Source organism: Epinephelus moara, chromosome 12 (genome assembly GCF_006386435.1).
Source record: "Epinephelus moara isolate mb chromosome 12, YSFRI_EMoa_1.0, whole genome shotgun sequence".
Taxonomy (NCBI): Eukaryota; Metazoa; Chordata; class Actinopteri; order Perciformes; family Serranidae; genus Epinephelus; species Epinephelus moara.
In genome coordinates, this window is record NC_065517.1 from 40,994,338 (window position 1) to 41,006,934 (window position 12,597).

General features: G+C 41.9%; 1 protein-coding gene across 1 annotated transcript; it reads left to right on the forward strand.

The window, feature by feature from the left end:
- The first annotated feature begins 850 nt into the window (after positions 1-850).
- slc25a29 (solute carrier family 25 member 29) lies at positions 851-12,389 on the forward strand. The gene is made up of 4 exons (XM_050057517.1): positions 851-1,278; positions 3,745-3,788; positions 4,833-4,916; positions 7,683-12,389. The coding sequence occupies exons 1-4, from the start codon at positions 1,251-1,253 to the stop codon at positions 8,451-8,453; spliced, it is 927 nt and encodes a 308-aa protein (XP_049913474.1). The 5' UTR covers positions 851-1,250; the 3' UTR covers positions 8,454-12,389.
- The last annotated feature ends 208 nt before the right edge of the window (positions 12,390-12,597 follow it).

Genomic DNA, 12,597 nt, shown 5'->3' on the forward strand with positions numbered 1-12,597 from the left:
ATATACAATTAAATAATAATAATAATAATAATAATAATAATAATAATAGTTATTATCATTATTACATAATTATAGATAACATTAATATAACATGAATGACACAGTGTTGTATGATATAACAATTTAACAAACAACAAACTAATGTCAAGCAAAGGAAAAGAATAAATAAATAAAGGAATACAACCTTAAACTAAACATAATCAAAAGAAAAATGAATCGTTTCTAAACAGAAAGAGGAATAGTGACCTCATTGCTGAAAACATTGTCATGATAGTTCAGAGCATTTCAATGAGATGGAGCTCGAGACGTAGGTTTTTGTGTTTGTTTGACCAACTTCTTGAGACACAAGGGGCACCATGAACACTATCTCAGAGCTTCTTTGTCAATACTTTGACTCTCAGGGAACAAAAAAAGTTTGAAACAATTGGGATAGTTAAAGTTGGTGCATTTAAAATAAACTGGAGCCCGTTTGTATCAAGAGGACGCCATTTAACTGAGTCTAACATTGTACAGTGGAGTGTGATACAACATGTGGGGGCTGTTTCAGAGGCGTTCCGGTAAAAAGCGTCAGTTTACGATGTCATAAATGTCCCAAACACAACATTTGTGAATGACAACTTTTCCTTCGTCCTGTGAGACGAGACTTGATACACGGTCCATTCAAAAGCAAAACATCACGCGGCTCCTGTGACGCAGCTCAACCCTGCGAGCGGTGAACAGCCAATCAGTGACGAGGATTACGTCTGGAAGCGGGAGGTAGCGCGGGGTGTCGGCGTCATCTCTTCACTCTGATTGGACGGAAACCCGATCCGATGCCGGTAAGCCCCGCCCCTTACTAGTTACTTCCTGCGGCGGCGCTAGCTTGTCAGCTACAGAAATAAACCTCCTTCACACAGGCAGCGGAGACGGTGTCCGCACTGACTGTTAACGCCACAACGGTTCACTGAGGTCGAGTAGGTCAGCAGGAGAGGTTTATTAGCACAGGTAGAGAACTAGCTGAAGCATAAAATAAGAAATAAAACACAGTTATTAGTGTTTTTGGTTTGTCAGGTGTTGAAGACGGGCTAGCTAGACAGAGCTAGCTAACATCATCAGTTAGTCCATTAGCTAGATTAAACAGGGACAGTGGCTGTTAGTTGTACATCGAGTTAAACGGTTTTTAAAATAATTAAAGCGTTTCATTGAATCGTTGTGAGCATCCTCAGTCGGTGATATTTAGTCCTTCAGCTCGGTGACGTTGAGGAGCTGCGATGGACTTCCTTGCTGGATGCGTAGGAGGTAAGTCGCTCCAAAGCTGCACTTGTGTTAGCCACATTATACTGTCTGTATTAAATGAGTACAGCTGGCAAAGAGACATTGTTATGAGACATTACAGCGTGACACAGCGCTGATGAATTTCTGTCTGTGTCTCTCACAGTAGCAGCACACCACACACCGCCCTTTTAATGTGATGCAACTCCATCACAAGATTACCAGTGCATTTTCTAAATTCCACCGCAGGTCGGCACACTGAGGCAAATCCTGTAAATGCCCCTGATTGCATCTGACCTGGTGGCTCACTGTGACTGGGCTCGGCTGCAGGGTCAAGTTGAATATGATACTGTGAAACAGTTACTTCTTTCTATCTGGTGTTGTTCCCCTGCTGCAGTTTGGTGATTGCTAAAAAAATCACAAGGTACAGTTAAATATGTGAACCTACAAAGACACAATCTGAATTTAATTCAGTCTAACAGGTGCATGGTTTGTCTCCTACTGCATATTACAAGCAGGGGTGGAGCGCAGCATCAGCAGCCGGCCAAATGCTGATAGAATATGCAAGTGGCGGCTAGACTTCTCTCATCCGCCAGCCAAAACAAACATGTTAATCTATTGAGTGGCTTGTAGAGTTTGAAACCACCAGCCACTGTGACAAATGGAAAAAAACTTAATATTCAACCCTGATTATATGATGATATGATTTCTTTGTTTCAGGGATGTGCTAGCTCACCAAGGGTGCTCCAACCTTCTCCCCGGTGTCACTTGTACACCCTGCTGAATTAAAAGCATGCAAACATTACACAAGTGCAACCCGAGCTTTCGAGCTTGGCAGTAGGCTTGGCAAAGTTTCCACACACACACACACACACACACACACACACCCACCAAAGGCAGATGACATGAATCACAGTACACACCTCTTCGCAGACCAATCCCATGCTTTCTTTTCTTAACGGCGCCTGGCATGGCAGACCATGTGGTTTCCCACCCCTCTCACAGGGTGGTATAATTCAGGGAACCATCTGCAGTTTAGCAGGAAGCTGGGTGCTGCTGTTTGAGGACGGCCTAGTTTGGCTCAAACTCGTAACGAAGTGACATGTCCTGTGAATATTATTTACAAAGCCAAACATGCCTCAGGTGGCTTTACAATATTTACAGCATACAACGCTCTCTGTCTTTGCAGTTTTCAAACCTGCATGTTTAGACATTTAACGATGGGTGGAAACACAGTGAGAAGAACTGTCATAACAATGAAGCCACATCCTCGTGTGCTTGTTTTTCCTGTACTTGGATCATACCAGCGCGCTGAGGTCAATGACCGCTTGTCATTGTATCAGACACACACGCCTGCTTGTGTTCTTTTCCTGGCTTACAGCCGAGACTCAGTCCTGATTGGCTCTTTTTACAAATGGGTCAGGTGACAAAAGCAGGTGCTTATGACGGATAAGCTCGCTGTGCGTGTTTGTTTACTGTTGTGAAACAGGTGGGCAGACAGTTACTGCAGGCCTATTATTTCTTTATTAATATTCTAAGGATTATAATATAATAATTATAATAATCATTGTTTTTAACCCTTAAAACACTGTAATAATATGGATTTTACTCTGCTTAAATCAGAAAAAACGCTTGAGATGAGATTAAAAAGCTCTTTTCCAGAGTGTCCTAGACGAGACAGGCAGCAACATAAGTTACAGACAGACAACACAGAATAAAAATTTGAAACTCTCAAACAAGCGATATAAAAAACAAAATAAGATTACTACAAAGCAAAGCCAAAAAGTATGTTAATATATGCGAGAGGAAGCCTAATATAATTGCAAAAAGTGGCAGCTACGCATGATAACAAAGACCAGCTAGGACACACCTGACTTAATGATGAATGATTAATCAAATCAAATAATCCTTAGATCATTCAGTACTTGTAGATGTTATGGATTTCTTGGAGTAGACTTTAAGGATAGAATCCACTGTGCCGTTTAATTTCATGCCACAATATTGATATTTTTCATGATATAGTACATTTTATATTTTATCCACTGGAAAAAAAGTTAACTGACATATATACTACTAGGATTGTAGTACCAGTACTTTCTTTGTTTCTGGGCCCACTCTTTAATATTGTTTGTGTTCTGTCCAAGAACTGTTATCTGCTTTTAACACAGACTGAGCTGAGAAGCCCAAACTGGCACCAGTGCCTAGATTATGTAACTTTCAAAGGCTCACTAAAGAAAGTTTTAGGAGGTGATGATGCTGAGTGTGCTGGCTCAGGCTCGATAAGGCTGCGTTACCCCGGAGGAGATGGCAGCGTACTCTAAAATTACACAACAGTGCCAGCAGCAGGAGCTTTGGCCTTCAAAGATGGGTCCAGTAGTGAGAAAACTGGTTAAACATGCCTGATGTGTCAGTGGGTTCAGATTTCTTAAAATAATCAGATAGAAGTGGCATGAGTTCAACAGAGGTTCTCACGTTTGTTTCCTTTGTCTCCAGGTGCTGCTGGAGTCTTGGTTGGACACCCTTTTGACACAGTTAAGGTGGGTAATGTTTTGTTTTAAGGCGCAGTGTCATTATAACAACTTTAAAAGCCTTTTTTAAGGGAATTCTCCTTTTAAACCAACAAACCATCAAACTTAGAACAACAATTTCCCCTCCAGACAACTTTTAAATACTCTATGATTAATCTTGTGTAAGGCTGCTTTCACACCTGCCCTGTTTGCATCGGTTCAATCGAACTCAAGTTAATTTGCCCCCTCAGTGTGGTTCGTTTGTGCAGGTGTGAACACAGCAGTCACACTCAGGTGCGCACCAAAACAGCTGGACTGAGACCTTCTTGAAGAGGTGGTCTCAGTCCGGTTCCAAAGGAACTCTGGTGCGGTTGGTTTGTGGTGAGAAGGTGTTCCGACCTGGATGTGAACCAACTGCAGTCACATGACACATTGTTTGGGTTAAACATGAGCATGTTACAGTCCTGGAGGATTATTAATGTGCACCTCCTCCTGTACTGCCTTAATATGCACATTCAGCACATCCAATGCATCAAAACATTGTTTTCTAGTTGGAGCCGCGCCTCGTTTTCAAACTGTATGGTTTGACTAAAATGAACAATGACAGCAATATAGTCCACGATGAGCAGCGCTAAAATCAACCTGCGTAGTTGTCCCTCCATCCGCACTGCTCTTGTGTCTTTTCTGTGCCAGCTTTCAAGAGCGCAGTGGCAGCTTGTGTCTGAGGTTGCTAAGCAACCTTAACAAGCATCATACAGCCAATTTACCTGAAATCCTGAGTGCAGAGCTGATCTTCTTCCAGGAGCTGTTTATAAGTGTGTAGGCCTATCGTCTGTGGGACAGATGTAAGGCTCTGGGTAGCCCTGCTCTAACATGATCAACAACTTCTCCATATTTATCAGACTGTTTCGTTCTGAATGTTTTTCACCAAGTTGCCATGTCATCCCTGTACGTTGTAGACGGCTAACTAAACTGAACTTTGTTACTACCTTTCATCTGTTGTTATGGATTGTATATTAGAAGGGAAACAGATTGGTTTTCAAGGGTTTAACTGATCACTGTCTTCTGTTCCAGGTGAGACTTCAGGTCCAAAGTATCGACAAGCCTCTGTACCGCGGGACTTTCCACTGTTTCCAGTCCATCATACGTCAGGAGTCGGTACGTGGATTTATTTCCAATACAAATCTAATGTTTATATATGAATATGCAAGTGACTAAGGTTATGTTATGTAAGGTTTGTTTGCTTTAATGTATGTGAGGGTTTTCTGAGTTGACTGAAATATGCGTTTTATCTTTAGATGTTTTGTTGTTTGTGTCATTCACCTTCAGGATTTAAAGCCTGCCTGTCATGTTGACACCTGTGCAGAAGTTATGTTGGACAGAGCCTATCTTTAGCCAGGTCCAGCCACCGTGGCTGTTATGGTCAGCAGTTAACAGTCAGTGACCTGATAGCAGAGTTACGTCACTCTTGGTCTTAAGGTTGAATTGGACACCTGAACTTGTGAGGCCAAAGTGTGAGACGGTTTGAGCGGGGATAAGTGTAGTTTTGTTGAAGGTGGTCAGACATGTTTGGGTGGGTTATTTTCAAGCTCAGTGAAGTTTTGTTTTCCTTTTTGTTGAATTAATTTCTCCATGTTCTCTTTTTACTTTTGGTGCAATCGTTGGGATTTGTTTTTTCTCCCAAGTGATCAGGACAACTATTTTCAGCCTCATTTACATTACAGGACTCAATCTTCAAAGTTTAATAGAATAACTAACAGAAGCAGGTCACAGCTAGGGGGAGAAAAGATATTTTTTGTGAAAAGGCAAACTGAAGCAGCACCTGTTTCCAGAATCAGTATGTATATAGCCTCGGGGCATTTCACTTTTTTCACTCATGCTACAGGCACCTTTATTATAGAAAGGACTGTCCTGAAAAGACGTACATGATGTCTTTTACACTAGAACACTTTATAATATATTCTGCTTTTAGGAGGTTGCTAGAGAGGATGTAGGTTCATTATCAAATTGAGACCATGATAGGAAAGATGAACAGAGGTGAACCATGTTGAAAGAGTTTTGCACATGCAGGAGTTGCCCCCAGTTTTATCCATTACATGAGTTATGTAACTAGAGGACAAAGTTAGATTAGACAGTTGATTTGATCTACAGTTGCTGACAGAAACAGGTTGCAATATAACCACTTGGGGCATTTGTGCACCCTCAGTGTTCGTCTAATAAAAGTGCTTGTTTTTGCCACTGGCAGGTTCAGATTGTTATTTTAAGTGCTGGACAACATTGTGGACACATCACGACAGAGAAACATCATTTCTGTTTAACCAGAAACAGTCCCAAAATCACTACTGCCAAACCCACCAGACTCCATTTAAAAAAACAGTATTTTTATCATTGTAAAACACACTTCATTCATAGTCAACAGAAGCAGAAATAAAACCACAAAATCCCTCTTGGTTCATCTTTTCACTGCTCCAACAATCACCAACTCTGGTTTGGTTGAAATAAACCTTTAATTCACCCAGTTAGATGTGATAATATGTTGACTCTATACATGTTAAAATTACCCTTTATTTAAATGGAATCTGGTGGGTTTGGCAAGAGCGATTTCAGGACTGACTAGTTAAACAAAAAGGATCTTACTCTTTAACAAAAAGGTCTATCTCTGTAGGGATCCTTTCCATAATGCTGTCAGACACTTAAATAAAAATCTGATCCTGTCAGTGGCAAAAACAAACACTTTAAGTGGACGCACCTAACGATACGAACATGCTTTGGGTGGTAACATTGCAGCCTGTTTTGCTGCTGCCGGCTGCAGCACTTTACTGGACTGGACCAGTTTCGAAACTGTTGTTGCCATGAGTCACTAGACAAGAATATCTGAAGACGGGGCCAAGACTGAAACATAGTGAACTTACCAAACCCTCAGACTCTTCAGGCATTTGTAAAAACAGCAATGTGACAGGTTTAGTGACTTTGTCGACCTGTTTGTTAACATTTTTTTGATGATGCAAACATATGAAGCAATAAATAACAGTAAAGAGATTTGTATCTTTGTCACAGGGAGCGGCCCATGAATATCATCATTTGTTAATATGGGAATTATTGTCATAACCCACAAGAACAATAGCTGTATTTATTTGTGCAGGCGTAGAGAGGGTTGGATTAGGAACAAACAGCTGCTGAATCATCATTAGCTGATCTTTTTCTTCAACAAAAAGGTCAGATTATTATTATTCTAAGTGTCTGACAGCATTATGTAAAGGATCCCTGCAGAGATAGACCTCTTTATTAAAGAGTAAGATCCTTTTTGTTTAACCAGACACAGTCCTGAAATCACCATCTCCAAACCCACCAGACCCCATTTAAATAAACAGTAATTTTAGCGTGTATAGAGGCAGCACGTTAACACATCTAATTTAGTAAATTAAGGGTTTATTTCAACTAAATCAGTGTTGATGATTGTTGTAATTGTAAAAAGATGAGCCAAAATAGTTTTTATCAGTTCTATTTCATTTTTGTTGACTTTGAGTGAAGCGTGTTTTCTGATTATAAAATCACTGATTATTTAAATGGAGTCTGGTGGGTTTGGTGAGAGCGATTTCAGGGCTGTTTCTGGTTAAACAGAAATGATCTTACTGTTTCACAAAATGCTCAGTCTCTGTAGTGATCCATCCACAATGTTGTCAGACACTTAGAATAATAATCTGAACCTTTTCTGGCCGCCGTCTGCAGGTCATTGCTGTTCCCTTTAGTGATTTAGCCACAAAAACATGGGAGAATAAGGGCCAGGTTGAAAAACACTATATTTACCCTTTAAAGTAAGAACCTGAATGTTTTTATTTAAAAGAAAAATCAGCCCCATCTGTGATTTTATGCTGATGTTTTCACACATTTTGTGTAACGTGACGTCTCTGATCCTCTCCACAGGTGTTTGGTTTGTACAAAGGCATTGGCTCCCCCATGATGGGCCTTACGTTCATCAATGCCATAGTGTTTGGTGTTCAGGGAAACACCATGCGGCTGCTGGGACAGGACACCCCAATGAACCAGTTCCTCGCTGGTGCCGCAGCAGGTGCGATCCAGTGTGTCATCTGCTGCCCCATGGAGCTGGCGAAAACCCGCATGCAAATGCAGGGCACTGGAGAGAAGAAGTCCACAAGGAAGCTGTACAAGAATTCCCTGGACTGCTTGGCACGCATCTACAATCGGGAGGGGCTGCGGGGCGTGAACAGAGGCATGGTCACCACATTTATCCGCGAGACACCTGGCTTCGGAGTGTATTTCCTGGCCTACGATGTGATGACGCGCAGCCTTGGTTGCGAGCCAGATGACCGCTTCATGATCCCCAAACTGCTGTTTGCCGGGGGCATGGCTGGCATCGCGTCCTGGCTCTCCACCTACCCTGTGGATGTGATCAAATCGCGGCTGCAGGCGGACGGGGTGGGCGGTGTCAACCAGTACAGTGGCATTGCTGACTGCGTGCGACAGAGTGTCAGGAGAGAGGGCTACATGGTGTTCACACGGGGCCTCACCTCCACGCTGCTACGAGCCTTCCCTGTGAATGCAGCGACCTTTGCTACTGTCACACTCTTCCTCATATACGCCCGCGGGGCGGAGGAGGGGCCTAAAGACTGTGAGATGGCTCAGCCAAGCCACCACGCACAGATGCAGCAGCAGGCCCAACCCTCCAGCCTGTGATGGCCCACAGGTCTCACCCTCACGGCAGGCACTTTACAAGAGCATGGAAAGACAAAATCTACAACAGACTCTTTGCTACTGTCTGACTCAGTCTCCCATCAGACCAGTCATTCCCACGTTTGAGACAGAAATACCCGGTTTATATAAACGCTCGTTTATACTTCATGTCAAAAAGGAAACAAAGGAAAAAACTGTATTTATTTTTTAGCCGTGATTTTACGTTTCAGGTTTGCCTCTGAGGAGGCAGACTGGTAAAGGGGACGGTTTTAGCAGCAGCTTAAATCTCGTGTGTGACGCTGATCTAGACTTGTTACTGAGCCACTAAACTACTGTAAGTCCGTGGCTGGGTAGTGTGTGCACTGTAGAGCCTGACGGTTGGCATCTTGAAAAGTGCAGTGTTTAACTGCACCTGTATATATCGTTGACTTATATCTTTTTTTAATGTATATTGGAAATCTTTTTCCTGCCTTATAATATGAATACTTTTATTTTTGTTTGAGGAAGCTGAAGCACCTGTTTGTACCTGAACTGTAGCCTCTTAAGAGCCAAGCAAGCAAGAGAGAGGGAATGTAGCGTTTGATAAGAACTCGCGTGTGCTATCAAACCAAAAAACATATTGCAGCTATAACCGAATCCTCACTGAAGCACTGTTACTCCATACTGAACATATCAGTACCTACTGTAAACAGAATCCACTGGTCTGAAGGGCTCTTCAGGGACCGAATGTAAAGTCTGTTCGTGTGTAAATCTGGGTGTTAGATGGCGTTATGTTGTATGTCTTGTTCAGCATGTTATGTCCCCCTGTTTTATTTTATTTTTGTAAAGTGCTGTTATTTTTCTAAGAATAGCTTTTAAGTCTGCGCTTGATGTGGTTATAGCAGGGTCAGAAATGTATTCTAGGGGCTCTCTTTAAAGTTTTGGAAATGGTTAAAACTGAGAGGCCGTTAAATGTCCAAATATTTTGGATGGCCCTCGTTCATTTTACTCCGTTTGTATTTAACTTGTTGTCAAATGTTAATGTGTAATAGGGACCACTGTGGTGGTGATTTGTGGCAGACTATAGCCCCCTTTACACAGCCTGCTCAAGGCTGTCATTGCACCTGACCGCTCTGTTTAAAGCGTATGAGCACTGAATGAGGGGAGGGAGTTGTAGTAGGCAGTGGAGGCAGTAACAGAGTGGAGTTGGCGTTAAGTAATGGTGTGTTCATGCGTCTTGTTATTCACACATATACAGCTGCTGGAGTGTTTTGTGTAGTATTTTGCAGCTGGTGAATTTTTGCCCTGAACAGCCGTGCTAACAGCCGTGCTAACAGTTGTGCTAACAGTCGTGCTAACTAACTGGAGAAGGCAGCTAACGGCTAACTTAGTTTGCAGTAAAGTAAAACCGATAGCTAGAATGAAGTGATGTGAAAATGGAGGCTCCGTGCTTCTAACCAGCATGAACTAAGACAGCGACACGCACAAATTTTAATTACTTAGAGCACTTTGCTAAGAAGCAACTAAATGAAATGGCCCACACACGTCACAAATACATAGCTTAAGAACTTTGCATGTAGTCCTGTGGCTTTGCTCACTTTTCTCCAAGTCCTTTCTTTTTTGTGTTCTGTCTCTACAGTACTGACGTTCAGTGGCAGAGCTCCGGGTGGCCTCAGGTGGCCACATTGTTTGTTCTGATTCTCGGTGACGTCAGAGGAATCTCAACCAGATCTTAACGCTGATATTCTTTCGCGACACAGCATCATGCAAATGAAAAATTTCAGCTCAAGTGAAGATGCACTAGCCACGTTGCCCTGTGTGAATTGACAGTTATGAATTAAAGGGGGCAAAAACATTTCATGTGAACAGCCCCTAAAAGGGACAGCCGGCATGCGGGACTGCATGCACACACACACACACACACACACACACTTGATGGGGGTGTGTTAAGCAGGATTTATACTTGTGTGCCAGCTCTCTGCAGAGCCTACGCCTATGTAAGCATTTATAGTTGTGTGGTGGTGTGTCTGTGAAGTGCTGTAAAGTTTAGTTGATTCAAAACACACATTAAACACACATTAAACACACATTAAACACACATTAAACATGGCTTAATAGAGACAGTTTCAAACACAAATCAGCTTCACTATAACTCGCAGCATTCACAGACAAACACTTGTCTTTATCTGGACACATTTTCCCCACAAATACAACATGCTAACGTTATTAGCACAAGCCTATGGCATTTTATATTGTATAAATTAGCCTAGCAACTAACAGAGATTTCCTCTGCTCTTTTGAAGTTAGGATAAAAAACCTACCACACTTAAAATGCTATTTTGTGAAGGGAAATGGTTTCAGCTTACAAAGACATAGACAGGAGGTCTGCGTCACCAAGAGCTTGAGTTACATGGGGGGAGGTGCACGTCAGGCTGCAGAGTAGGGTACATTGCAGGCTCTACATTGATGCGAGCCTATGATGTAGGTACAGCATTGATTTGACGCATGAGTATAAATCCCCCCCTTGCACATCACTCCTCTTTTACTTCCGAAACAGCAGCATGCTATCCACAATCATAAATCATGGCAGCATTATGCCGGCGGTGTTTCAGTATAAACAATCTAAAGCCAGTGTGACGATGGATCTTCTTAATGGCAGTGTTGCTGAATCTCTGTGTAAAAGGGGCTTTACTCTGAGATTGTTTCACGTGCGTGCCGGTTGGGGGAAATCAGAATTAAAAGTGACTGAAGAACAATTAAATTTGTACCCAGAAGCACTCGAAGCCAACTGTTGCTTCAACAAAAAACAAACATTGTTAAAGGTTAAACGATGTAAAATAACCCGAGGTGTGAATGATTAGTGGAGGACAGAGCCTTTTAATGAGCCTCTAAAATGCAGAAAGTTAATTTATAACTTAAGTTAGTGTTTATTGGGCAGAACGACCTGCAAGTGTCCCTGTGGAAAGTTTTGTCACCTTAACTTGGCAAATGTGTGTGTCCCCATATTAATATACTGTATTGGATTGGGGCTTTAACTTGACGTATTTATTTTCTAATTAACTTAATGATGTACAGGTATTGTTAGTGAGTGGGAGTTGTCTGCTTTCTGCATGTGTGTGCTCAGTAACCAGTTATATTTTTGTAATGTATGCCTGAATGTTGAACATCTTGCTCTAAAGCAATCAAAGTTTGTCCCCTCTAAAACGCTAACGTGTCAGTTCCTGTTAAAGCAGTAAGTCGTCAGTGCTGCTGAAAACCTGTTCCCCTGAATGCTTCTCTGAGCTGACGTCTGACGCAGCGTTACTGCTGTCATGTGTGCATTAAGACTGCTATGAAAGGCACCTTTAGTACGCTGAATGTAACACACCTGTATTGACCCGCAGGTGTTTCAGCTGAAGAGTTGAAGGCATAGGAATACATACATTTTTATTGTACTGCTATGGTTGAAGGACAGAATGATAATTGTCATTCAATGCTGCTGAGAAACTTGAAACTCTCCGAGGCTTTGTACTCTGGTTTGATGGTGTGTGATGATGAGAAATGAAAGTGTGTTAAGTGCAAAGGGATTTTTGGTATGTGTGTAGAAGTTGCTCTATAATTCCACCTCTTTAAACAGCGACTGTTATCTCTGTACGGTAGATTACATCTGAAACTTTGCCGTGTGAGCACTAACATGTAGTCCTGCTGATGTGAAACTGCAATATGTACAGGATGTTATTAATGTGAGATATATAAACACATACATACAGTGTGTAACATATTTTTCAGTCTAAAGTAGTCGTGTGGTTCCCTGAATGTCTGCCGTTTTTAAAGTCTCTGTTTAATCAGTTTGATTCAGCTGAAGAGATTTTACCTGAAAAACTGAGACGTGATATTTTTGTAACATAGTCCTGCAGAACCTATTTGTCTAGATTTGTCACTGAGGATCTGTACGAATGGGTGAATAAAAATGATTCAGCAGCTGTTTGTTTGTTTCTGACCCAACCCTCTCTAAGTCTCCACGGATAAATACAGCTATTGTTCTTGTGGGTTATGACAATAATTCCCATAATTAACAAATGATGATATTCATGGACCGCTCCCTGTGACTAAGATACAAGTCTCTAATCTCTTTTCTATGATGAACAGCATTAACTGATGAGACCTAATATGGGTGCGTCACTAAGGG

What these genes read in the sequence shown, in the direction of transcription:
- slc25a29 (XM_050057517.1), top strand. Translation starts at nt 1,251, where the DNA reads ATGGACTTCCTTGCTGGATGCGTAGGAG. An exon ending in CCTTGCTGGATGCGTAGGAG is followed by an intron (nt 1,279 to 3,744) that starts GTAAGTCGCTCC and finishes CTTTGTCTCCAG; the next exon opens with GTGCTGCTGGAGTCTTGGTT. An exon ending in ACCCTTTTGACACAGTTAAG is followed by an intron (nt 3,789 to 4,832) that starts GTGGGTAATGTT and finishes CTTCTGTTCCAG; the next exon opens with GTGAGACTTCAGGTCCAAAG.